Raw genomic sequence first — 27820 nt, 5'->3', positions numbered from 1 at the left:
GTTTTTCCATCTGAACCCTTGGAAATTGCTATATAGGGGATGCAATTAAAGGCTGTAACATACTCCTTTTTACCAGCATGCTTAGAGCCTTGCCCCAGTTCTTAAGTCTCGTGCTAAAGCAATTCTTGCAAACCCTCCAGTCTTCGGGCATGTACATGTTATAGAGCTACTAGAAGTTCTTCTGACAAATGCAGTCAATCCAGTATCAGACAAATACATTGGCGTTCTGTAGATGGTCTTCCAAATAGGTATTGAATTTCTTTATCACTTGAAACCAACAACATACAAATCTACTCAACAGAGGAGTTGTTCCCCATCTTCATGGAGAGAAGAAGTTACAGAATCATATGAAATTTGCAGATTGAACATACAGTAGTCTTCAGCCATTCCAAAAAAAAAAAGTGCAGACTTGGCTTGGTTCTTTGTCACTTTGGAGTTTCCAAAAACAGGAAAAAGGCTCTAGACAACATAAAGGAATTTCCAGAATCACTGTGTTGAGCCAAAATAATATTCAGGCATAAATTGAGCGTCGTCAGTTTTAAATTGGAGCTACCTAACAACAATCAAGGGCCTGCTTCGAATTGCATCAATACTCACGGGTTCAGACTTCACCTGCAGTAGACGTCTTAACTTCACTTCCAATAGACGTCTTAACTTCACTTCCAACAAGGTCATCACAGTTGTTGGACTCCCTGCAGTGACAGGATAGACCAGGCCACCTGCCTACACCCGTCCACCAGGTCGACTCATTCAAAAAGACTGACTCCGGTACAGTTTGGGATTACAGGGGCTTCACAATACAAACATCACAAAACGTACACCAAGTGTTTGACCAAATTCCTATGGCAAACATTTAAGCTTCCTGTTCAAGTTAGACAGAACTGTGAAGTTTATTACAATAGTTTGACGAAATACCTTCAACGTTCAGAGTTATCTCAATGCAAGTTACCCACAGGTGACAGTTCAATAGTTATTTCATACAAGCAGCAGTACAACACAGATCTTGATCAGTTTTTCAATATAGGTATAGAAAGACGGGAATTTTTTTGAAGACACAAATCATGGCTACAGCAGACCTTCAAAAAAATAAGAGTTCAAGGTACACTCGTGATGGGCAAGTCAAAGATCCTTATGAATGTAAAACTGAAGTAAGAAGATTGTATGGTGATTATAACAAATTTCCGTCAAAGCTTCAAAAAGAATTTTCTTTCATTGATTATGTGGACCTTTAGCTAGAGCTGCAAAACAAGACGAATATGATAAGAAACAAATACTATGAATTGGTTCGAAATCTCCTTGCAAAGGACCGTTATAGAAATTTGCATAGAGATGATATCAATCAAATTGATAGTAGTACTAATAACAGCACAAGTACACTAATGGGTAATTGGGAGACAAAAGTATCTTATGGAGTTGTTTACACTAGTTCTTTTGATGAGCATATTGATGGCCCAAATAGAAGAGTTGAACCGCCAACGTTGGCAACTCCCCATCTTATTTAGACAGGGAAAACATCAGCATCTTATTTGGGGACATGGAAATTAACTTGGATGAATTTTATAATGATACTAGGCTGGAAATTATGTCAAGATTTGAGGAGAAGCAAATGGACCACAATGTTGGCAGGATAGATGATCTAGCATACGTTTAGTTAGAAGATATAACTGAAAATGTCGTTCCCCTAAGTGATAAAAAATCAGAAAATTCTATAGAGAACAGCCCACTTGTGTTTGAAGGAGATGGTCAAAAACCATTATCACTCCTTGACTTATTGGATATGCTTTTGGTTAAAGAGGACAAGATTGTCTACGTGTTGACGAGGATGGATGATTCTTCCAATTTGATTGAGGATCCCATACGGAAAGTTGTGATAGAAGAGAGGCATGGGAATGTATGTGGTGTCACAAGTCCTCTTTTACATACTATTTTTGAGACTTTAAAAATGATAAAATATGAGTACTTGCAACTATTAATGGATAGAGATCTAGCAATAAAATTTGGAAGGGAAAAAGGAGAGTGAGGTAGATGAACTATGCTTTTAATTAAGCTTAACACATTATTCGATCCACAAAGCTGAAATTCAAACAAGTGAGGCAGCCACTTATGAAGAAGATAATCGGGGTTCAAGGGCACAAGAAATAACACAAATCATTGAAGGAATTCATAAAGTGGATAGATGTGAAAGCAAACAATGTGATTCAATCACATGTTCCCCGTTTGAGACTTTCTATGGTGAGAAAAGTTCTATGAATCAGCAAGTTGATGAGTCTGAAAATTCTGATTTTTATGACAGTAGTTGTACATCTTCACATGAGCACATGGTTAGAGATACAAGAAGTGAGGATAATTCAGATATTTCAATTAATGGTGAACCATCCTCTTGCGAAGACTTAGACATAAGCGAGAGTACTTATGGTGGGGTAGGAAGTTCAAATTTATCCTTTGCATGCACTGAGAAATTTTTCAGTTTACCCAGAGATTTATCACCTAGCTCTTACTAGATGGCCACGGCCTACTTGTTAATTGGTGATTTTTCTTGTTGGTATATTTCAACTATCTGTGATTTGCTTGTGTCTACATCTTCACATGAGCACATGGTTAGAGATACAACAAGTGAGGATAATTCGAAAATTTCAATTAATGGTGAACCATCTTCTTACGAAGACTAATACATAAGCGAGAGTACTTATGGTGGGGTAGGAAGTTCAAATTTATCCTTCACATGTGCTGAGGAATTTTTCAACTTACCCAGAGATTTATCACCTAGCTCTTACGAGATGGCCATGGCCTACTTGTTGATTGGTGATTTTAATTGTTGGTATATTTCCACTATCTGTGATTTGCCTGTGTATGTTGGTAATATATTCACTGATCTTATTTGGCCTTCCAAGGTCAATGAGTTATTTGCAGGTGAGTGGGGAGATCACACATTACCCTACATTCCACATGAGGTGTCTACATTTTTTATTTAGCAGGGTATTAAAGACAGTGTTAGCACTCATGATGTTGGTGATTCACCAACCACTCTTTCATTTACCCAAGATCATGTGGATTGGGTAGTTGGGGATCCAGGTGTTAATAGTATCTTACATCTGGTAGATTATATTGTGTTGCTACATAGTCACATGATTATGATCTATGTGTTTCCGCTTTCTGACATATCAGAGTTCCAAAGATTAGGATTACTCCTTTTCCACCAAAGTGATATGGTGGTGGAGTTGGATTGGCCGAATCTATCATTGACATCGGAACAAATATTACAGGAGTGGTACAATGATACAGTGGTACAGATATTACAGGAACTGATTAGTGGTATCTTAGACAGCGCATGAGTCCTCACTTGGGATCTGGGTGGAGCATCCCTAGATATTGGCTTTTATTGGGGAGCTAGATGGAGAGTTTGGATATTATCTTCTTGGGGTGGCAATGGGTATATTTTTGGGCTTCCATCTTCACTTAACAGTAGAGACTTACAGGGTCACTCATGGAGTGAGGCTTTCATCCTGACCGAGGGTATTGGCACACAAGGCAGCAGCACATGGCAGTTGGTGTCCCTTTATGGTGAGACTTGGGATCCTGGCATTCAGTTATTTGGCACATTGATTCCTATTGTACTATTTCACCATTCTGAGTTTGGGAAGATGCATGCCGGGTTACATCGATTGAGGAGTAGAACCTCATTCTCGAGGCGAGTATGGGATCCTAGCATTTGATTTCTGCAGGTATGAGTGGATTGCTTGAGGGCAAGCAATAGGAAAGCTTTGTAATGTCCCATTTTTCTGAGAAATTATAATTCAGTGTTGCCGGTTCACTTCACCTGGGTTTCGAGGGGTGAGAAGGCTCTTTACGGGGTTCTATTCGAGATTTGACCTTGACATTTCCAATTTCAAACCCATCAGAGCAATTTTGGGCAAGTCATCTGGATGCTTACTATTTCTAGTAAGTAACCAAAGCTCATTATTCTTGATATCCCAGTGTTGGTTTGGAAGCATCTTGCCGAGAGCTTTCCAACGCTCTATTGCACGTGCTTAGCCGAGTTCATTTGGTCAGTTATTTTAATGCTTGACGATTATATGGTAAACTCGCTAAGTGACTTTTAAAGTTCATTTAACTTGTCACTTTATTTTTTAAAAAGGTACTATGTTCACTTAAGTGACTAAAGGACAAAAAAGGTGCTTTATCCCAAATCGCTTAAAAGAGTGTGCATCACATTGGAAGAAGTAATAGAAGTACAACAAGCTCCACATGGGAAGGCATGAAGATTATAATATTCAAAACAAATATTTATCTAGGAGCTGGAAACAGTTGCTGGTTATTTCTTCGAGGACGCAAACCCTTGAAGAAACATTTGAAGGTTGGACACAAACCTAGCCTTCTCACAAGTTTTATTTACATTTGTCAATCTGACTGTTTTTACTGTTTATAGGATTGGATCATTTGGATATTTGCATGTTATTGTATTGCTGTTGTATAATACAATAACACATTTGGTGGTTATCTAAGTTAACTCCTGGTTTATATATGCACTTTTTAAATATTGGAGAAATAAAACAAAGTTTTCTAAGTTTTCTTGTATGTAAATATGCCGATTAGAAATCGATTTAAGTTCTGGAATTTATATTGAATATTGGTTTACTATTCGGATTTAAATCTGCAAGTTATATCACTTTTTTTTTTTGCAAAATATCCAGAAAGGGAAATTACACTCACTACCATAGAGAGCTTGAAATAGTGTCATCCAAATGGACATGTGATAGGAGTTGTAGCAGTACCCCCTAAATACAACCATTTAACCCAGGCTCTTTGTTGCCCCGCTACATAGTTCAAGAGATAACCCTCCACCCATTAATTTACTATCTCGGTCTGTCCATCCATCCAAGGGTGGTAACTCGTGTTAGGTGTCAACTCGGTCCCTACCAATCTGAATAATTCCTACCAAAAGGTGCTGAGAAATTTGCTATCCCTATCGCTCATAATGGTCCGAGGTAAGCCATGTAGATGAAAAACCTCTCGAAAAAACAACTCGGCTACCTAAGAGGCCGACCAATCTACAGCTATAGCATAGAAATGAGAAAACTTAGTCAATCGGTCCACAACGACAACAATGGAATCTTTGCCCTAAACCCTCGACAACTCTGCAATAAAGTCCATAAAGATACCCTCTCATTTTTTGCACTGGGATAGGAAGAGGCTATAATAATCCGGCAAGAAATTCATGTTCTGACTTGTTCTGCTAACAAGTCTGGCACTCTTTGACATGCTAAAGGACATCGTCCTTGAGGCCCTTCCATGAAAATCTCTCTTTAACCTGTCTATAGGTTTTGAAAAACCCTGGTTGTCCAACTGATGATGCATCATGAATGGTATTCATAATTTTGACCTTAAGCTTAGACTCGAGCACGAGGTAGATCCTATCCTTATAAAAAATCATATCATCAATTACCTTGTACCTGTAGTCCTGGAGTTGCCCATCCATGATCTGACCAGCTTGAGTATTCTTAACCAATAACAGGGACTTCTAATCTGCTTATATCTCTAAAATGGGGCAACACTACTATTGGAGGCCTCCTGGAAAGTGCACCAACGACTGTATTGTTCTTACCCTTGACATACTCAATGTCAAAATCGTAGACCTAAATCTTGATGACCCACTTTGGTTGTCTTTCATTCAGATTCTTTTGTTCTAAGAAATATGGCAATTTGTTGTGGTTTGTCTTAACTATGAATTTGGCACCTACCAAGTACTGTTGAATCTTGGTTAAGGCATGCATAATGGCTAGCATCTCCTTGTCATAGGTGGAGTACAACCTCTCATTGTCCTTGAGCTTCCTACTCTCATATGCTATCGGATGCGTGCCCTGCATCAAAACTGCGCCAATTCTGTTTCCTGAAACATCGCACTTTAAGACAAAGGGGCGAAAGAAGACAAGAAGTGTCAGAACCAAACATGTGCTCATCACCTTCTTGAGCCTATCAAAGACTACTGCATCATCTGTCTACCTGAATGCCCCTTTCCGTGTGAGATCAGTAAGGGGAACTGCTGTTGTCTGAGAGAAGCCTCTAACGAACCTCCCATAATAAGAACAAAGACCGAGGAAGCCCCTCAAATCTAATACATTCCTCGAAGGCGGCCAATCTAAGATTGCTTGGCTCTTTTCCTGGTGCACCTTAACTCCATCTGCCCCAATCACGTGTCCAAGGTCTCAGTCAATCCAAACTCACACTTTGATTCCTTCACAAACAATGAATAACCCCCCATGATGCTAAGTACGTCATCTAAGAGCTACAAATGCTCCTCTCAAGTCCTGCTAAAAACTAGGACATGATTAAAGAATACCAACACACTCTTGCACAACTACTTTTTAAAGATATGGTTCATGCATGGCTAAAATGTGGTAGGCGCATTAGGCCAAATGGCATTACCAAAAACTCATAGTGGCATCTGAAAGCTATTTTATACACGTCCTCCTCACGAACACATTTGATGGTATCCAAATCGAAGATCTATCTTCGAGAAATAGACTGTCCCATGTAGCTCATCTAATAACTCATCAATGTGGGGAATAAGATACCTATTCTTAATGGTCCTCTTGTTGAGCGCACAGTAATCAATACACATGCGAAGAGTACCATCTTTCTCCACCAAAACTACTAAAGAGGCAAAAGGGCTAGAGTTGGCTCTAATATGTCCCATGTCTAAGAATTCCTTAATCGTCCTTTCTATTTCCTCTTCGTAGTGCCTAGGATGACGATAAAGAGTAGTAATGACGAGCTTGGCACCCTCCTCTAGCTCGATGATATGCTCGAACTCTCTATCTAGGGGAATGTCTGGGGGCATGTCCTCAAAAACCCTCTTGTGCTTATCAGAAGCACAAGTTGAATGTCACAGTGAAACTATTGTCCTGAGCCTAATGCAGCCTTAGAGGAGATGAAACAATGTGTCGCCCATTCATTGTCATCATGCCTCATAATTGCCTCCATCCTATGAGCTGAAATCACTCTGGGTTCACCCTCTAGTATGGCCTTAAGAATCACCTGCCGACCCTCTTGCAAGAATTCCAGTTGCATCTTACCATGATTAACTGTATACCTGCCAATAGTCTATAACCACTGCCTTCCCAACATGGCATCTAACCCATCTAGATCAACAACATAAAAAGCTGCCTCTAGAAGGTAGTCATCAAAGTGAATCAAAAGCCCTGGCACTTTCCTTGTGCACCTTAATCTATCACCCCCTGCTACCTTAACTTCAAACTCTGGTATATCATCAACCTCTAACCTTCTCTTCAATACCCAGCGTGTGCTTATGAAATTAAGGTATGCATTATGTGATGCGCCTGTATCCAAGAGGCACACAATATGCTGCCCTCTAACTACGCCCTTCAAACGAAAGTAATGACCAATGAGAATTCCTTCTTCCTCTCTTTAAGGGGTTGCTCCTCACTTCCTCATCACTGCCATCAACATCGTTGCCTCCCTACTGCTCATCTTCTTCCAAAAATACCTCGACATAATGTATTTTATCCTTGCCAAGGCACCTTTGATCCGGTGTCCAAAGCTCCCTACAAGTGAAGCATAGCTTCTTCCTCCTCAACTCATTCTATGTCTCAAAGTCCAACCTTGGAGGGGCAGTCTTATTCTCATTCTTGTTCCTCTAGACCGAAGTGGACCCCTTATAAGGTTTCTTAGGTGGTTGTAGTATAAAAGAAGGTGAGTCCAGATCATGTGCGACCTTAATAGCATCATCCAAGGTGTCTAGCTTAAGGATGTCTGGCTTAAGGACCTTGACCAAACCCCTAAATATGTCCTATAAGCCCTCTATGAATAGACCTTACGCTTTTTCATTCATATTCGGAACAATAACAGAGATTTGCTGAAACTCATCAATGAAGTCATCTAAAGATCCACCCTCTAGTAGACCTCAATGTCTTTCCTATCAAAACAAGTAATCAGCTTAGAGCTGAAAATCTCATAAGATGTAATGAGACCATGATCTTGGGTGACCAACCCATGATGCCACCAATCATATGTTGCTGCCTCTAAGTCCATTGTGGCAAATTTTATAGCTTTTGTTTCAAACATGGGTTTAAGTGTCAGGTAGGTGTCTAACTTGTGAATCCAAGCTCTAGCAGACGTTTTACTATTGCCATCAAAAATGGGGAGGGATAGCCTGTTGATGGTGGGCTTCAAGTCCCTATTTTGTACCCTAGGCCTCCTGTCCTATTCTGTCCTCTCTGACACCCTTTTTTTATTCATGTATTGAATAAAGGTCAAATTTTGTTTTGTCGGTTCAAGGAACAAATCCAACTCATCGTACATAGCCATAACATTCTCTGGGAGTAAGCATGTTTTTGCAAGTTGGGCTACCTCTTCCTTGGCATTATTCGCAGCAAAGATGGGCATCAAGGTTCTGTCAATGATACATGTGGGGGCGGCCCTAGCAGCCTGGGGTGATCCTACCACACTACCACCTCCACTGTAATGACTCGAAGCTCTCATGGGTATCGGGGCTAGCTGCTGCATAGTACCTGTAAGCTGTTGAAATGCGTTAGCGATATTATTCTATACATCTCTTATCGCACACAAGGTTTCCCTCACTTCTCATTCCTTCTCATCAGTCTCTCAAGCCATTTGAGTGACATGTACCTATCCAACCTGTTCAACATGTATGCTTGGCTCAAGGGTTAGCTCCTCATCATCTATATGAGTGTCCTAAATTTTAATCTAGTTTGATGAACCTATTTGTCCAGGTCGGATATGTCTAAAATTATAGGGCTTCCTATACATACCTAGTCAAACATTTTTCTATTTTATCCAGCCTGAAATTCCAGCAGTTACCCACAAGGTTGGCAAGTCTTGTGGCTCTGATACCACTGTAGTGATCCAAGCCCTTGGAAGAATAGAATGAACTGATCAAACTCAATACAAAATGGTGAGCAAAGACAATAATCCTAACCCAACGTTTTTACTTTCCCACGATATGTCAATGGCAACATGTACAATATGAATATTCGGACAAATAATTCAAAAATCACATAATACTCCAAAGTGCATTAAACCATGTATTCTATTCCTTCGTGTTTTCATCCAATAGTGGGCTTGTGATGGCAAATATTTGAAAGTATCATACAATTATATTAAAGCCTGAATCAATAGAAATATCTTCTGATGTAAACAAGATGCAAGATAAGATAAACGAGGGAACCTAATGTTGACGTGATTGGGTTGGTTGTCTATGTGACCATTGCTATGTTGTGCATGTGCCAACGAGTTCTTGATTAATGTAGATGATCAGACTAATAAAGTAGCTTGCAGGCATACGCTCCAGCTAATATGAGCCCTTGAAGACCCGTTGCCACAACCACCAATGCTCCCGCAACCTAGGACTAGAGTCTATCACACCACGACTTCTGGTATGTTACCTGCATCGTGTGAGAGTCCCAACATGACAGTAGAACACCCTTCTCCCATGAGCTTGGTACAGTCAACTCTCTCCACAATGAGGAAGATGGATACCCGACACCTCTGAACTCTACGTCATTGTCTAGCACTGATGCTCACGCTGATACTATAACCTTCACGGCTATGTTGTTAACTGCTGAGACTTATTCTAGGAGTATATCCAATAGCAACGATTTATTACAATGCAACTCCACGCCTAAATATCAGTGAAGTCTTCAATGAGATGTCGGGGCTATGTCCAACTTCTCAAAACTACCTCAAGGGGTCTTGTCCTCAAGAGAACTAGTCACATTTAAGCAACCAATGTCATTTTTGAACAATCTTATATTTCATGGTGCCAATCCCATTAAAGCCTATTGCTTTATAACCTCGATATGAGGGAGAGTGCAAACAACTAAGCAATGTGGGATCAAGTCTCTTTTTCATCTTTTAGTCACTTAAGTTACTTCTATTATAAAATGACTTTAAGTCCTAAAGTAACTTTATAAATCCACTTTATAAAATCAAGTGACTTAACTATAGAAAAACTCCCCAACTTTAATGTTTTCCCAAACGAAACCAAAAAGTTCATGTAACTAGATGGCATCCTCAAAATTAAAGTTGTTAGCCTATCCAAATGGAAAGATAGACCAACAAGGTGCTGGAAAGGCCTAGCATGAAGAAGGGGACTTTATATTGAAATCCTTCGAAGAAAATGCTACATGCTTTTTTACCAAATCAAAATATGACACTATAGACATGATGTGAATTGACAAACAGATTGTTTAAGCAACAATGTCATTCCATAATACAACGATTGCATATTCCTTCGCCACCACTTGCCTTGACCTAGGAACTATTTAGGGCCTCCTAGTTTGTACAGTCATAACGCTTGGGGCATAAATAAGACTAGGTACTAGAATTCCCTTATCTTGAATAATTTCATCATTTCCACCCTACACCCTTCTCTAAGTAGAAATAGAATTGCCTGGCAATTCTTTTGCAATTTACAATACTAGTGTTTTCAAGTTGCTCTCCAGGATTACCTTTACTGAGTTCATCATTAACTCGCAACATCAAAATAGGGGCAAAAGACCTGTAATTTTACTGACTTTCCCTACAAAAAGTAACTTCAAAACTCAAAATCAAGATACGTTTTTTAATTGGAAAAACAGGAAACAAAACTTGACTTGTAACCTTAGTCAAAAATCACCAATTCTCAACCAGAACAATAGGACACTGCCACTAGAGCCACCTTGAAAGCCAAAACCAGAAGCGCCAAGCAGACAAAAAATAGGGATCCCATCTTTGATGGGCAAAAGTGTGATTAGGTCACAAAATGACTCTTGTTTGCTTAGATTTAGTGGCTTTGTTTATGGATGGATGAAGAAAAATGGAATGAATAGATTGTATTGCAGATGTTCAACTCTGTTTTAAAATCCATAATTTTAAAGTGTTCTTGAGGGACCGTTTACTCTGTTTAGTTCATTTTTTTTCAGTCAATGGGTCTTGTTTCTATAATTTGGAATCGTTTTCATACTTGTGTGAAAACAAGCATCCATGGTATTGTTTTATATATCTGAAATATTCATTAGTATTAGTTTTTATATGAATGTTTCATACTGATGAAGTTTATTAAAGCCTTTCCTTGCTCTCTGGTCAAAGGCAAACCACATCAATTTATTTCAAAATAATAAAAAATTCATTGCACATCCGTATAAGAGAGTTGTACCTTTCCAAATGAAGATCAAGCTATTTCATAACTTGCTCAACTGTTGTTGATAAGGAGGTTTCTAGAGCTTGAGTCAAATTAGTTAGGAAGCCAATCCATTTACCAACAATGATGATGATTACATCCTTACACATGGTGCATTTGGTGCAAATGATCACGAAATTGCAGCAGCTGAAGATGATAATCCTTTTGATGATTGACAAACCATTAACTGTTATGATAATTGATTTTCATTGGAATCGTAAATATAGACATATATGATATGGCTTATATGATTATTTGAGAACTATCAATTGGCATTTAATATTTATCTTTGGCATTTGGAATTGATCAATGATGAAGTAACATACCATCAAATGATTTAATTCTGTATATTTCTTTGTTTTTTTGTATAAATAAATTTATAAAATATTTATATATTTTACTTTTTTTGTATAAATATAATTTTATAAAATATTTATATATTTTATTAAATAAAAATAAGCACACACACATTTCTAAAATATAAATAGCATACCCTACCACATACAAAACCCCACTAAAAAATCACACATCCACATAATGGGTTCTCCTATCCACATACCATGTTCTCTTACCCACATCCACGTCCGGATTCAAACCAGTATGTTAGCTAATTGACAATATAATGATTATGACACTATAATCATCTGTAGAACCTTCTTGATACTGTAAATTGATCTAGCAGAAGATTTATGCATCTGCTATTTAGCAATATTTGCTTACAGCAAACTCTTGATTTTGTATTTCCTTTCCATCATATATTGCCATAAATCATTCTGAAGTGTCACTAAAATTCAATAGCAGTTATGTCACTTTTATCCTCTCCTTACAATAATAAGAAACTTTTATGCTTATTTTTATTTTGTGTAGATGCTAGAAATTAGACAAGGCTTGCACGCTAATGTGAGTTTCTGATAAAAACTTCTCCAAACACTATGTTTCACAAAATGTATTAGTTTTCTCACTTTTAAATGAAATGCCTTACATAATGATGATGATGGTGTGCATGATGGTGCAGGTCTAAGTTAAGGGTTCTCCTTCTAATAGTACTGGAGAAATTGAAATAACAATAAAACTATCCCCTTTTTCATATATTTAATAAGTAAACATATGCACATGTTTAAAAATATAAAGCCCACTTTCTTTCCAAGCTGCGTTGATTTTGAGTAACACAAAGCCAAACAATATGCTCGCATACCTCGAGCTTTATAAGAATATTTCGATTTCGTAAGATCCTCCGGTCCCATTCTGCAATTGCTTCAGCTTGCTTTCTAAATTTTGTAGTTTGCTCATGTAATTCAGAGTTCCAGTCTTTGATAATCTGGAAATAGTATAAAGTCAGAACAACTTAGCTTGCTTCAAGAATAGTCTTGCAGTTAATGTCTACATAACAATTTACCAAAAGAAGTTAATAGATGTGAATGTATCAAAAACAAATTTTGAAGTCATAATAATTTGGCTCAGTTTAAAAATAGCATAATAGACTCGTAGTTAATTTCAAATTAAAGAAAATGACAATAGAAAATGTGAATATTTCAGAAAAAAATATGTTCTTAGTGCATTTATAAAATCAATACTAATATCATACATATTATAAAGAGCTCAGAGTCACCACAATTTGCAACTAGAGAACGTAAATTCTTATACATATGAAAACGTGTTCCAGTAAGACGCAAAATGCACACATTCTGATCAATACAATCACTGCTGAGACATAGTACTAATAATCTAAAAATGGTATGATGTTATAATAATTTGGCTCAGTTTAAAAACAGCACCATAGACTTATAGTTAATTTCAAATTATGTAACAATTTTACAGAAAAACAATAGAAAATGTGAATATTTCAGAAACAGATAGTTCTGTATTTACTAAAATCAGGACTAATATCATACATATTACAAGGAACTCAACATCACCAAATTTTGCAACTAGAGAATGTAAATAATTATACATATGAAAAGGTGTTCCAGGAAGACACAAAATGCACACATTCTGATCAATACAATCGCTGCTAAGATATAGTAATCTTTGATCAGAAATTATCTATTCTCTTTAAAAAAATGAAGAAACTAACAACATATTAGAAAAAATTGACCAAGGATATAACAAATATTAACTTGTATTATCACTCCTGTAAGCTACAAATAGTGTATGAAAAAGAGTGCACTAAGCCCTATTGGAAGATAATGAATAAAGTAATTTCACCTCCTCTATTGTTTTCCCTGTTATTTCAGATGGCATTTGAGGCGTCCGAACAGATGGAGTTATCGTTGTTGTTGTACTTCTGTATATAGCAATTTGCAATTTTATACTAGTTATTAAAATAATCTATTTCCAAGGCAATATGTCCATAAAAAATAAAGAGATGCTTCATTTTAAACAAATATTCACTGAAGCGCTTTATAAAATATGCATTAAAGATTAGTATGTACCCACTAATTGTGCCAGCAGCATTAGCAGATGATGCTTGAGCTGAACTGGATGAAGTAGATATGGTAAAACTGACTGGCGCTGCGCTTGATGCTGATGATGTTAATGCTGAAGAAGATGTAGCACCTAAAAAGATACATATTAAGAATAAACACCAAAAAAAAGCTATGAACATTTGGAAGATAGATGCTCTCAACAAACTCCATGAATGCAAAATGTAAAAGTTTGTGCATTCCAGACCTCTCAAAAATATTGATATTTAACAGAAAGATTAATGTATTCCTTGAAATCGTGATAATAGGACCTGAAGACTGTAATCTAGAATGTTTGAAATGTGGCAAACTATCTCAGCTCCTAAACTGGATGCAAACATTTTAACAAAATTTGCCTGCTGAGAAAAAAATGTAATGAAATGTCCCCTTTTTGCCTAACACACCAATAAATAAATATTAATGCTACTCTATTATCTATTCTCTCCATTGGCTAAAGCATTAAGTTAATAAATGGAGTTAAATGTTATGGAGGTGGAATATTAAATGTGAGTCAGATATTATTGTTTGCCTAAGTTGTTACATAAAAGAAACTAGATAAGGAAATTGATAGCTTTTTGGCTGGGGATTCTTATAAAAGATTCGATTGAGGTTTAGAGTCTCATTCTATTCTTGATAATTTCTCAATTGTTGCTGGTTTGACAGTAGCAGCCATATTTGAGTACAGAAATCCTAGGATATTCATAGGTTGGACGGAAACCCAACACTACTTGAGAGGTGGTCTCACTTTATGTTCATCATTGAGGAAATTTTTATTGTTATAAACAGGTTTTGGAGGAACATTCATGCATGTTCTAGCATTGTAATAGCAGTACATTTGATGTAACAGTAATGCATGTTTTACATCAGATTCATTATCAATATATTGGGTTTGTAATCGATTATTTGCTTGGAAATCTATATTGTTTCCTGTGTTTGTAATCGCTTATTGGAAATCTATATGGTTTCCTTGCATGTTTAGTTTGCCTGTTTGCATGTTGTTATTTTGCAATGAAATGAAGCAAAACGTGTCAAGATTCAAATACCCAAATCAGATTTGAGAAAGTATTCGAGTTTGGGATATTTTAGCAATGTCGGAGCATAGTGACCCTACCAGCCTACGAGGGCTTCATTGTGCTCTGACACCACTGAAATATTCCAAACTCGAAAATTCTCCCAAATCTGATTTGGGTATTCAAATCTTGGCATGTTTTGCTTTGTTCCATTGCAACAAGTTCTATACTTGGGATCAAAGTATTGATGGAGCTATATTGTGTACTTGGCACACATAGTTGTGGTGTAGATTTTGTCAAGAATGGACCCAACGTGTATATCATGGGACTATGTTGCGAGCTAGGTCCTCAAAGTTGCGGTGTAAGATCTTGCCATAGGGCAGATTCAAGGTGTAAGCTTGGGGTTGTGCAATGATGACCCCACTCACAGTTGTGGTGTAGGAAAGGCATGGAGCCAGTCTAAGGTGTAATTGTAAAGGGTAAGTGTTAGAGTGCATCAAGGGTAAGGTGGTTGGCCTCCCTCAACAAGGATGACGCAAAGCATCGCATGGATATTAGGAGCAAAGAAGAGTAGCTCCTTCTTGTGACATAGTGGTGTACTTTTGTGGTGGGTGCAAGCTCAAGGTCCCTATCTCAAGAAAGGGGAGTAGTTGAGCCAATTTTGGAAGTGACTCCAATGGATTTGTCTAGGACCTGAAAGTTGGGGAAGCAAAGTACCTAGTATCTTGGCAGAAGGCAAATGGATTATCCAAGTCGGAGAGTTGGAGCTTACGGTGGGCTATGTGGGTGAATTTTGCAAAGCCGGCTACTTATGCATGGTGGATTGAAGGGGTGTTGAACTTGGTACTCATCTAGGTTACCCAAAAAATTGGATTTTCATTGGGATAAGGTATCTCAACGGCCATACGCTGTTCTAGTGGAGAGTTCAAGGTAAACCAAGCCATAAGGCAAATTCAAAAGGGTGACTTAAGAGGTGAGTAGTGGGGCATGACTCAAAGAGGCGAGTTGTGATGGATGACTTGAAGAGGCGAGTTGTGGAGAATGACTAAAATGGTGTAACAAGGAGAAATTGAAGAGCTAGGGCCAAAGGCACATTTAACTATCCAATCACCTTGCTGAGTAACACAACGAAACAAAACAACACAAAGAACAACACTAAGGAGAGAAGGAACTTTGAAATGCTTTATTAATTCATCAAATCATCTGCAATACTTGTCTAACATGCTCAAGATGTTATTCCTTAGTCTTACTTTATATCAAAATATCATCCAAATAAACAATCACAAACTTACCAAATATCTCTTGCGAACTTCATTCATCAACCTCATGAGTACTAGGTGCATTTGTCAAACCAAAAGGCATAACCAACCATTCATACAAACCATCTTTTTTCTTGAAAGCAGTCTTCCATTCATCACCTTCTCCGATGCGGATCTAATGATAACCACTCTTCAAATCAATCTTGCTAAAATTTTTTGCTCTAGTCAAATAATACATTATATCATCCATCCTCAGCATAGAAAACCTATATTTCACTGTGATCTCCTTAATAGCTCTAGAATCAGTACACATTCTCCATTCTCCATTCTTTTTTGGTGCTAATCCAATAGGTACAGGACACGGACTCAAACTTTCTCTGATCAAGCCTTTCTACAACAACTCTTGCACTTATCTATTAAGTTCTTGATTTTTTGTAGGTGTCAATCTATATGGTGCTTTGTTCACTTACCAGCAGCTTATGTTCATACTTAATTCATGAAACATGATAGTGTTTAGGGTGTCTCAACCTTTGCAATTGCAACTTTGTAGCCAACTCCTCTGATGTTGAATTTACTAAACTTCCACTGCCAATAATCACTTTGCAACATTTTCTAGCCATCTTACCTTTGGTCTTGAAAAGACTTCTCCTCAGGATAGGTTCCTCATCAATTCCCTTATTACACAAAGTTCTCTTTACCATTAAACGAAGACAAGAAAATTGAAGGTGGTCTTGCCCTGCTTATTCAGAGAGAAACTAAGGGTATGAAAATATTTAAATGTTGGGCATGTAATGAGTAAGATCACTATTCTTCTAAATGTCCTAAGAGAGAAAGAAAGTATAAGAAGAAACCTTATAAGCCAAGGAAATGTCTATTAGCTAATGATAAGTAATTAGATGCTTGTGTGGAAAGATTTTTGAGCAAAATGACGATGAAAGTGATGAAATAGGATTTGTTGCTATTAAGGAAGAAAGTCCTGAAAAAGAAGTTAGGGAAGAAAGACCATTAGTATCACAAGTTGAAAAAAAAGAAATCTGATTTGATTATTGATAGTGGTTGTTCACGTCATATGACTAGAGATATGAACAAATTCTTTGAATTCAATAGCTATAAATGTGGAATAGTTAGAGTTGGAAACAATGCAACCTATCATATTAAGGGAAAATGATCTATTACTCTTGATGGAAACACTAATATTGATGACGTTTACTTTGTTGATGATTTGAAACATAATCTTTTGAGTGTTGGACAGCTAGTCGACAAGGGTTATCAATTACAATCCACAGAGAAGACATGCATTATCAAAGATAAAGACGGTAAGTTAATCGGTACTGGTACAAGGACAAGAGGTAATGTTTTTCAGTTAAATCCTACTAGGATGACGTGCTTAGTTCCTAAAGTTGATGACAGTTGGTTGTGGCATAAAAGGTTTTTTCATATAAACTTTGATAACATTATGAAGATCAATACTACACTTGTTGTTGTGGCATAAAAGGTTTTTTCATATAAACTTTGATAACATTATGAAGATCAATAGTACACCTGCTGTTAGAGATTTGCCTAAAAATGTGAAACCTACAAACGTGGTATGCAATGAATGTGTTATGGCAAAGCAGAAGAAAAGTTAATTTCCAAGCAAGAAGTTTACTACATTTGCGAAGTTGGAGATTGTACACACAAATTTGAGTGGTCCTACAAAGGCAAGAGCTTTCTATGGTGAAAGGTATTTCATGATTCTTGTTGATGATTTCACTAGAATGATGTGGGTAACATTTCTTAGAGAAAAATCTGAAGCATTTGAGAAGCTTAAGAGATTCAGGAACAGAGTTGAAAATGAATATGGATTAAAGATTAAATATTTGAGATCTCATAGAGGAGGAGAGTTTACTTCAAATGAGTTATAACAGTTTTTGTGAAGTAAATGGCATTAAGAGACAGCTTTCAGCCCCTAAGACACCTAAGGAAAATGGTATAGCAAAAAAGAGAACCATATCTATAACAGAGGCAGCAAGAGCTATCATGTTTGAGAATAATGTGGCAAAGATATTTTGGAGAGAAGTAACAAATACAACAGTTCATTAATCAGACAAGGTACTGATAAGACCCCTATGAACTTTGGTTTGGACATGCACCATCAGTTAAGTATTTCAAAATCTTTGGAAGTAACTGTTACATTAAAAGGAATGGTGACATTAGAAAGTTTGACTCAAGAAATGATGAAAGTATGTTTCTTGGCAATTCATTGAAAAGCAAGGCTTATAGATGTTTCAATCAGAGAACTAAAACTATTGTTGAGAGCGCTGATGTTGGAGTGGATGAAAAGTTCAGAATTCAGGAAGGAATGCTTGATTATAATTCTATCATTACAACCTCTCACTAATGAAACATATGCAGTAAATGAAACATCCACAGCATACAACACAAGAACACCAAGATTTTTATCATAGAAACCCTTGGTTAGAGGGCAAAAGCACAATGGGAATTAGCACCCACAATGTCTCACTACTGCAACAATATCCTAACCTTCGGACCTGTTAGGATCATGCTTACCCTTTTAGGTGTAACCATGTTGAGCGATTTAGACCTCAAACCTGTTATGATTTGCCTTGAGTAGAGACTCAAATGATTATCTAATTGTAGCACTCATTGCTTGACAGGTCCATTGGTGTACTTCTAAATGCACTGCTCTAGAATGCTTCTACAACACTGTGACACCTCTTACGCCTAACTTCACAAATCACATTCATGCATAGCCACTCTCCACGATACAATCTGCATCTCCTTTTATAGACCTTTTCCCATGTCGGTGAAAACCCTCAAACATGTTACTAAAGTCGGGCCTTTAAATCAACTAAAACATGTGAGCGAGTGTGTCAATTCATCACTTCAAATTCCTTCATGTCGGCCCCGAACAATTCAACAAAAAATTAATTCATCCCTCAACTTTTGCTCCACCAATTTATCAATTTAATCAAGCTTACTCTGTCGGAACCCTTTCCTAGCCAATACCACTGGTTCTCTTCCTCAGATCTCTCCCTGTACTACAAACTAACTAATGTGATTCCAGACATAGGTTGATATGTTACTATCAATGCTTCCATATGAGCCACATTACATGGATCCCCTAAAATCTTCACCGGTGATCATCTGTTTCACATAAGGCTGTCCTATCACCAGTACACTGAACACTTAGTAGCTACATTGATATGGATGATCCATCACTTCGAGTGTGCTTTGTTGCCAGCAATGACAACACCACTTCAACACTTAATGCTTTCTAACTCAGCCATCTTCATCATTATGCCAACACAAACAATTGGCAGCATTTTCATTTATCAATCAATGTATGCCAAGAGTTTGCTAGATAAATTTGAGACGGTAGACTGCAAGTCTTCATCGATACCTATAGAGAAAGGGATTAAACTATCAGCCAAATTAGATTCAACAGAGGTGAATGAGTCAGCTTTTAGGTAACTAGTGGGTAGCCTGATCTATCTTACAACCGCCAGACCTGATCTAAGTTATGTCATGATCTACCTATCGTGTTTCATGATAGCTAAACATAACATTACAGTTGCAGCTAAGCAAGTATTGAGATATGTGAAACGGTAGACTTTGGCCTTCTGTGAATTTGTACTGTAAAAGCAAAAAGCCTCAGCAGATTAGTTTCCCAAACTCAAATTGTGAAGGTTTTGTTGATGACAGGAAATCTACTTCTGTGTATGTCTTCAGTCTTAAATTTTAATACAAGTGCAGTCACATGGCTAGTAAGAAGCAATTTGCAGTGACTCTTTCCTCAACCAAAGCATACTATCAGGTAATTGTGAAGGCAACATAAGGTAGTATGGCTATGACATATGCTTGATGACATACAAATGTCTCAAGCACAACCTTCACCCCTATTTTGTGACAATTAGGGCCACTAGAGCTTGTCAAAAATCCAGGCTTCCAAGAGCAAACCAATCACGTAGAGCTAATTTGTCAACTGATTAAACAACTTGTTAAAGATGGGATTGTGATATTAAAACATATTCCAACAGTAGATCAAACTGCAAATGTTCTCACCCAGTTTTTGAGCTTGAACAAATTGTAAACTTTGGGGGCAACTTGGTGTAGTTAATAGACTGACCATTAAGGAAAGGGATTAATATAGTCAAAGTTAATTATCCAATGGTGATTTAATGTACCTTTAGTTAAGGTTAGATTGTTTCTATTTCAGTTCTCAATTAACAAATTGTTTCCTTCGAAAATATTGTGTTTTTAATTTCCTTATATAGAGCTTTCAATCTCCAATGTTCAAAACATCAAATTGACATTCATTGTCAAGTCCAAGTGATTAGGGTTTTAAATATATTTTTCCCTCGTGCTAATAATATAAAATATCAATATAATTAATCTATATCAATATTTTCAAATGTTGCATATTTCATTTTTACCCATTTCAGCACTTAACATCTATTGAAGGTGTACCATATGCATTGTCTTTAATATGGACATCTCCATCTCCAACCCTTGTTTGGAAACGGCATTCTAGTCCCTGTATCTATCTCCTATTATTTAAGATTGGATTTTGTTAATGTTTGGTAGCTTCAATCGAATAAACCTTGAGACAATACTATTGTAGATATATATGCATGCACATATATTTATCATATGTGAGATATAATATATGTATGTATGTATGTATGTATGTATGTATGAATGTATATTTCATTTTCTTTTTTAATATGAGATATAAATTTATATATATCTAAGTACTATTATGTGATAAAATTTAATATAATAATAATTCATGGAAATTTTATATATATATATAATTAAAACTTATTAGTATATATTTAATGAATAGGCATGTCCCTTATTGGATTATTCTCAATATATAAATATAAGGGATTGTTGCCTTTGGAAAACACATGCCGAAGAACAGGCAGAATCATTACATTTGCAGTGATCCTTTAAATTTAACATGGTATCAGAGCAGGCTCAAAATAAATAGAAAAGGAAGCAGGCTGTAAATAAATAGAAAAGGAAGCAGTGATTTCTATGTTTAATTGGAAAAATAAGACAACCAAATAGTAACCCTGAAGCCACCATCTTATGCATGATACATTTGAGGTGAAATGACCAATCATGACAAAACTTAGATTAATGGAGACATTGAATTTCTTATTAAATTACCTTTATATGGTGGATAGAAGGTGACAGAACATGAAAAGAATGTTATTTTGTTATCATGAAGCAGAATTGTATTAATAATTCCCTCTACAACAGTTTGTGCATACATGAGAAGAGTTAGCCATTGTGTCAGATTTGGTAGCACCAAGCATCTTTTAGTAAACGTGACTCTACATGTTTCACCAATAACACTTCACCAACTAGGGGATTTGTTAAAAGGAGTTGGATAATTTCAAAAAGATGAGATTGCAGATGGGAAACTGAATTTCATGCCACAATCGTCACTAGTACCATCTTTGCCAGCGTGAATTGGTTCAGAGTCTTGAAATAAGGGATGTATATCTGTCAAATACATGATGCCATTTGACAGAATGATGTCGTGATTGCAGATCATGCACCAAAATGGATTTGATGAATTTGTTTTTTTAGAGGCTATCATATCTTTTTTTATATGAATTTGTTGATACGTGTTCCCAAGGGATTCAAAATAATTTAGGAGCCTTTGATAATGTCTTTTAACCTGTTTTAAGTATCTCAATATAGAAGCCACAGGACTATGAATGGTTGTCTGCTAAAGCATAATGAATTCTATGAGATGTTGTAGTTGCCCATAACAGGGTGAACAAGTTATGCAGAATGTAAAAAAATTCACAATGTACAAATACAATGGGATACAAAATACCAAGGAGGCCTACAAGAAAGAAGGGAAGAATACTCCCTAGGCCATCTGTCATGTAAGCTAAGGATCTAGCAGAGGAAAGTTGGCAGTCTACGTCATCCCAAAAAGAAATCATGCACAACCAAACATAGTTGAGTTAATTTTAAAAGAAAACGTACATGGAATTAATAATGAGTTGGGACATCAATTCCCTTAAGGTGGCAACCAAATTGTAATTTGAGAATGCCCACATGGATTAGGCGCTGGAGGTGATAGAAACTAAAGTATAGGAGGTAAGTATAATTGTCTATTCTATTACGAATATAAGTGAATATCGAAATTTGTCACTCTATATTATTATATGTAATATTAATAAGGTAATAATATGCTGAAAGTATAGATTAAAATATGTATATAGAAGATGGAATATATGCATTTATGTTCAATGTATATATTTAAATTAGATATTTACCATATTTGAATTATGCAATGTTACCCGGGAACACGTCCCTAGTATATTTTCAGCCGTCCCCGTCCTTGAAATGTCTCAGAGATCTGGGGACACCTAGGGGACTTTGACTCTTAACTTTTAGAACAAATTAGACTGATTCTCAAAGTAACACAAATTTGGCATATAATTTCTCTTGATTCATATATTTTAAGGTTCTATTATGTATAAGTACATGCTTCACCCATGTTTTCATATAAATATTTTAAGTTTCTCTATATATTTTAATTTTTCCTATTGTTATATAGTCGTTCCCATTTGTCGTCCCCTTCTGTCCCCAAAATCGGCAAAAAAAATTGCCGTCCCAAAAACCCGTCCCGCTATCCCCTACTGTCCCCGTCCCAAAAACTCAGGGGAACATAGGAATTATGGGGATCATTCTCAAAGTAAAATGAGAGGGAATGACGTTAGTTTAAAATTATCTACATTTTATTGGAAAGATCTTATATTGACTATTATTTTAGTCTCTCTTATTTATATTTTCAATACGTACAATAAGAGCTATTGCCTTGATCTTCTCCTCTGAGAATGTCCTTAAAGAAAAAGAGAGATTGATATCAGATTCAGAAGGAATCTGACACTTCTTCAAAGGCAACTTTGGATGAGGAGCTCGGACAATTAATATTCAGAGGGAGTTTGAAAGTCCACATGTGTGACTGTATGGTTTTAATGGGCCTAACCCCTATGTATATCATGAGAAAGTGATGACTTCCAAATGATTATCACTTGTATTTGTAGAAGTTATTAGAAGTTGGCAATCTTACAATAACTTAAATCATGATATACATTTTATGTAAATGTTGAAACAGATCATGATGAATATATCTTGTAAATCAATAACTATGTGTTAGATGTTGTTCACTTCACGATTTATGAGTTGCTTGTATAGATATACTGAGTACTTGGTGAATATCATGTGTTGATATTCTGAAAGGTCAGTACTCAAGGTATTTGGCAAATATCATGTGTTAATGTTCTGAAAGGCCAATACTCATGATATCAAATGTGATATCAAATGGTGCAGACCTTCTGATCAAAGTTATCATTAAAATTTGTCATTTCTAATATTACCAATGGTGTAATATCTATCATGTGTAAAGTGTTGATGTTTGGTGGCTTCAGTTGAATAAACCTTGAGACAATATTGTTGTAGATAGATCTACAACATATATATTTATTATATGTAAGATATAATTTATATCTCTCTCTCTCTCTATATATATATATGAAATATATTATATATATCTAAGTATTATTATGTGAGAGCTTTTAATATAATAATGATTCATGAAAATTATATATATATGCAAAACTATAATTCAAATGTATTATAATATATTTAACAAATAAACATGTTATTCTCAATATATATATATATATTAAGGGGTTGCTGCCTTTGGAAAACGCATATTGAACAACAGGCAGTGCCATTACATTTGCAGCAATCCTTTAAATTTCACAGTTTTGAAAAGAAAGAAATATATAAAATTATTTTGCACACTAGGTCAGTGGAAAGAAAACATAGTTATCAATTGGTTTTCCCCTGTTTTGATGAGGTTTTATTTTAAAAAGTAGTTTCTTGTACTTTTGTTTCTTCTTCCATTTATAAGTAAATTTTGAAATGCTTACTAATGATACCATATTGAGGTCTTGCACTTTATATATTTTATTCATAGATTTTTCACAAACTATCCCCAAGTCTATTAGATCATCTTCCATAAACATCAAGTAGCAAAATTGCTAGCCACTATTCCTACAAACTGATACTCAAACTCTTTTGTTCACTTCATATTATTTAGTATTATGCAAATTCAAGCCTAATGAATATAGCAAGCCAAACCCACGAGAATGTCAACACATTCTTGGCAATGAAAAAGTCCATACTTAGATGTAGGGTTGTCCTAATTTGCGAAAGATTGAAGGTACGCCAACACGTGCAAATTTGGCAATATTGTGTTAATCAGCATGCAGATCCAAGCACTCTAATACAAGACAGACAATTGGTAGGAATTAGCCATAGAATTCTCCCTAAAAGTTCATTATTGGAAACGCCAAAAGTTTTGTCAAGAACAAACCCAGGTAGAAGTCTCATGTTAGTTACCTGAACTTTCACATTCAAAATAAAAAGGGCAATGCAATTTATTTGATGAAGCGTTGGCTTTCCAGAATGGAGTTAGAGGCAACTCAAACAGATTGGAACGGTTGATATTTACTTTCACCAGATATTATAGGACTGTGACTCATTTTGTGACCATGCAACTTTTCATAATATAGAAGCAGCATAGACCAGATGCATATCCATTTGAAATGAACTTCCGTGAATGAAGCATAGACATTCCTAGAAGCGTGTTAAATGAACAAAATTAATTCTAAGTCAAAAGCTTCATCGTTTAATTGTAGTGGTATGTATATGTTTTAACATTTCATCAGAAGACAATACTTGTCATCATCAACAGCTTGAGTTTGAGCATATGGCATGGTTATCATCTTTAAGATTTGGTGCATGTTGCCTTGGAAACAACTCCTATCTAACATACAGTTCTTCTAAGTTTTAGAGCTTCCAATATGTTTCCCTAAGCCCATACAGTGTATGTCATGGTTATTACCTACAGTCAGTTTCTTCTTGAATCTAATTCAAGACATCCATGCACAGGCCTGTAGAATGCAATCCACTAAAGCTTCAAGCACATCACAGCATGTGCCACAATTACTGCCTTTCGCAGATCTTCTCTTGAACTTCAATACATACATACAAAAATATCCAGAATATAATTTTCTAAAATTTGCAACCTAGCGAAATATTCCCGCAAGCTATTATAGGATGTCATAGTTATCATTGCAAGTCGGAGTTCCTTACAGTTTTATAGCTTTTCCTTATAGTTTTCGAGCGTTCAATATATTTTCCTGAGCTAACACAATGAATGTCATGGTTATTACCTTCAATCAGCTTTCCCTTAAATCTAATTGAACAAGTTCGTCAAAGGACCTGTTGAAAGCAATCCAATAAAGCTTCGTGCCGAGCAATATTTCTCTGAACATTATGTGGCAGATATTCCCTTGAACCTAGTCCAATGCATACATGCAAAAGGTCTACATAATATAATTTTCTAAAATTTCCAGCCTAGGAAAATATTCTCGCCCAATAACATTAGGTTTGTATAGGTTTTTTGAATTTTATCGTTAATTGGTGACACAAAATAGTGAACTTTTCTGATAAACGCTCAGAAACAGGGTATTCAACAAACCCTCACTTTCCCTAAATCCTACATGGTAGGGAATTTGTAGGGACAAAATGATATTTGAGCTCTGTTATTATTAACAGGTGTAATTGAGATGTAATGATATCAGGTTCATTCACGAACGACGGGTTCTAAAAGTCTTAAAAAAATGTGATATAATGCAAATGATAAGCTGCCCATAACCCTGCTCAATATTTTAAAGGCAAATCAAAGACCATTTAAATGCAGCTTGTCACCTCTGCCAACATTTCAAAAACTAATAAACCTTCAGCGTTAGCCAAATCATAAATCGGCAACTTTAAGAGAGATACTTACCAAATATCGAAATTGCAGATGTTGTTTTCGATGCCTCTGACGATGATAAGGCAAAACCGGGAAAGGCGGCGGAATTGGTAGTGGAGGTTGGCCCTGACGAAGATGACGTCCCAAATAACGAAACGGCTGAAGTGGCAGAAGCAGTGGTCTGTCCTGATGCACTCGCTTCGCTAAATAAAGATTTCGTAGTTGTAGTGGCAGCGGTGGTTGAAGGAGTGGAAGCAATACTGCCAAACCCAAATGACGGTTGAGATGCAGATGAAGGCTGGGCCGATGGGGTTCCAAATGAAAGTGAAGTGCCGGGAGTGGCAAAAGCCGGAGTGGAATTCCCCGCCGGAGTACTGACAGACATGGCCGGTGTAGAAAATGCCGTGGCGGGAGTACTGAAAGACATAGCTGGTGTAGAAGATTGTGCCGGGGTTCCAAAAGATAATGCTGAGGAGCCTCCCAAAGTTGCAGCAGGCGTTGAAGCTGAAGAAGATGTCGTGGTTGCAAAAGAGAATGTCGAAGGCGTGCCAAACAAATTGGAACTTGTAGCCTTCACGGCAGAACTTTCTTTCCCTGCCGCTGCCCCGGGGAAAGAAAACCCCGATGATGATGAGCTCGTCACACCAAAGAGTGATGATGGTGCAGTAGCAGAAGAGGATGCTGCTGGGGCACCGAAAAGAGACGATGCTGTTGGGGCGCCAAAAACAGAAGACGGTGCGGCAGAGGAGGACGCCGGTGACGCACCGAATAGGTTAGATGATACTGCTGTTGAAGAAGTCCCAAAAAGATTCGTAGGCGCAGCTGCTGAAGAAGCCCCAAACAGATTTGTAGGTGCAGCTGCTGAAGGAGCCCCAAAAAGATTTGCAGGCGCAGCTGCTGAAGGAGCCCCAAAAAGATTTGCCGGTGCAGCTGCTGAAGAAGGCCCGAAAAGATTTGCTGGCGCAGCTGCTGAAGAAGACCCTGCAGAACCGAAGAGAGATGCAGGTGCTGCAGCATTACTAGCTGCTGCGCCCCCAAACAGAGATGTAGGTGCCGCGGCAGAAGTAGCGCCGAAAAGTGATGCAGGTGCAGCAGCCGAAGAGGAGGCTGACACACCAGCAAAAGGAGACGTAGGCGCAGATCCCGTGGCACCGAAAAGAGATGAAGAAGCAGAGCCAGTGGCACCGAAGAGAGATGTGGGCGCAGAGCCGATGGCACCGAAGATAGATGTAGGTGCTGAAGCCCCAGTGGCGCCGAATTGAGGTGTTGGTGCTGCAGAAGCGCCGAAGAGAGTTGAAGGCGCTGAGGCCGCACTGGCTCCGAAGAGGGATGCAGGTGCCGCAGCCGAGGAGGCTGCCGTAGTACCAAAACCAAAGGAGGGCGTAGGCGTGGGTTGTTTAAAAGCCGAGGCACCACCAAAGCCAAAGGCAGGAAGTGCTGTTGAAACCGAAGACGAGGCTGAGGATGAAAATGCAGTTGCTCCAAACAAGGAAGGCGTTGAAGAACTCCCCGCTCCTGTTCCGAATCCAAATCCTGTGCCCGCCATGGCTGAATCAAAAGCAATGCCGTTCAAAAGTTAAAAATTGGAACCTAAATCCAAGGGTTTTCAGAAATTAACTCTGTTGTTGTTCCTGTAAACCTCTTGTCTGGATGCGTGCAAATGGAGGGAAACACGGTCGGGGTTATGTTTAAACCTTTTCCACAGGGAATTAGAGGAACCAGTATGGATTTGGCAGACTATGTTTTCCATACTATAGTTTTTTCAGGATAACGGTTACTTACTGTGCTTGTACTTACTGTGCTTAACTAGCAAGCTAAAATGGAACCCCCGTGAGAATGATTTTCAGAACAATAATATTTGTGTTTTTTATTAATTATTTTTGTTTTTTTTTTTTTTTTTAAATTATTTGTGTTTTTAATTAATTATTTTTGTTTTTTGAATTATTTAAGAATAATAATAAAAGATTGTAATTATGTCTATTAGATTTTCACAATTTATATCAGTGTATATAAGTCTATCCATTGTGTTT

General features: G+C 37.1%; 1 protein-coding gene across 1 annotated transcript in view; it reads right to left on the bottom strand.

Moving 5' to 3' along the window:
* Nucleotides 1-27581, bottom strand: part of LOC149559707 (uncharacterized) — a 97317-nt gene extending 69736 nt beyond the window's left edge. The window contains exons 1-4 of the mRNA XM_089824256.1: nucleotides 25824-27581; nucleotides 13630-13753; nucleotides 13403-13481; nucleotides 12393-12515 (exon numbers count right to left, since the gene is read on the bottom strand). Coding sequence (XP_089680382.1) covers nucleotides 12393-12515; nucleotides 13403-13481; nucleotides 13630-13753; nucleotides 25824-27336 — 1839 coding nt within the window. The 5' untranslated portion in view covers nucleotides 27337-27581. The remainder of the gene's footprint in view (nucleotides 1-12392; nucleotides 12516-13402; nucleotides 13482-13629; nucleotides 13754-25823) is intronic.
* Between the last annotated feature and the right edge of the window lie 239 nt (nucleotides 27582-27820).

The sequence above is a fragment of the Cupressus sempervirens genome, chromosome 4 (genome assembly GCF_028749045.1).
Source record: "Cupressus sempervirens isolate cs-2001-9-10 chromosome 4, ASM2874904v1, whole genome shotgun sequence".
Classification (NCBI taxonomy): Eukaryota; Viridiplantae; Streptophyta; class Pinopsida; order Cupressales; family Cupressaceae; genus Cupressus; species Cupressus sempervirens.
The sequence above is the reverse complement of the archived record's forward strand: the minus strand, read 5'-3'. Positions and strand labels throughout refer to the sequence as shown.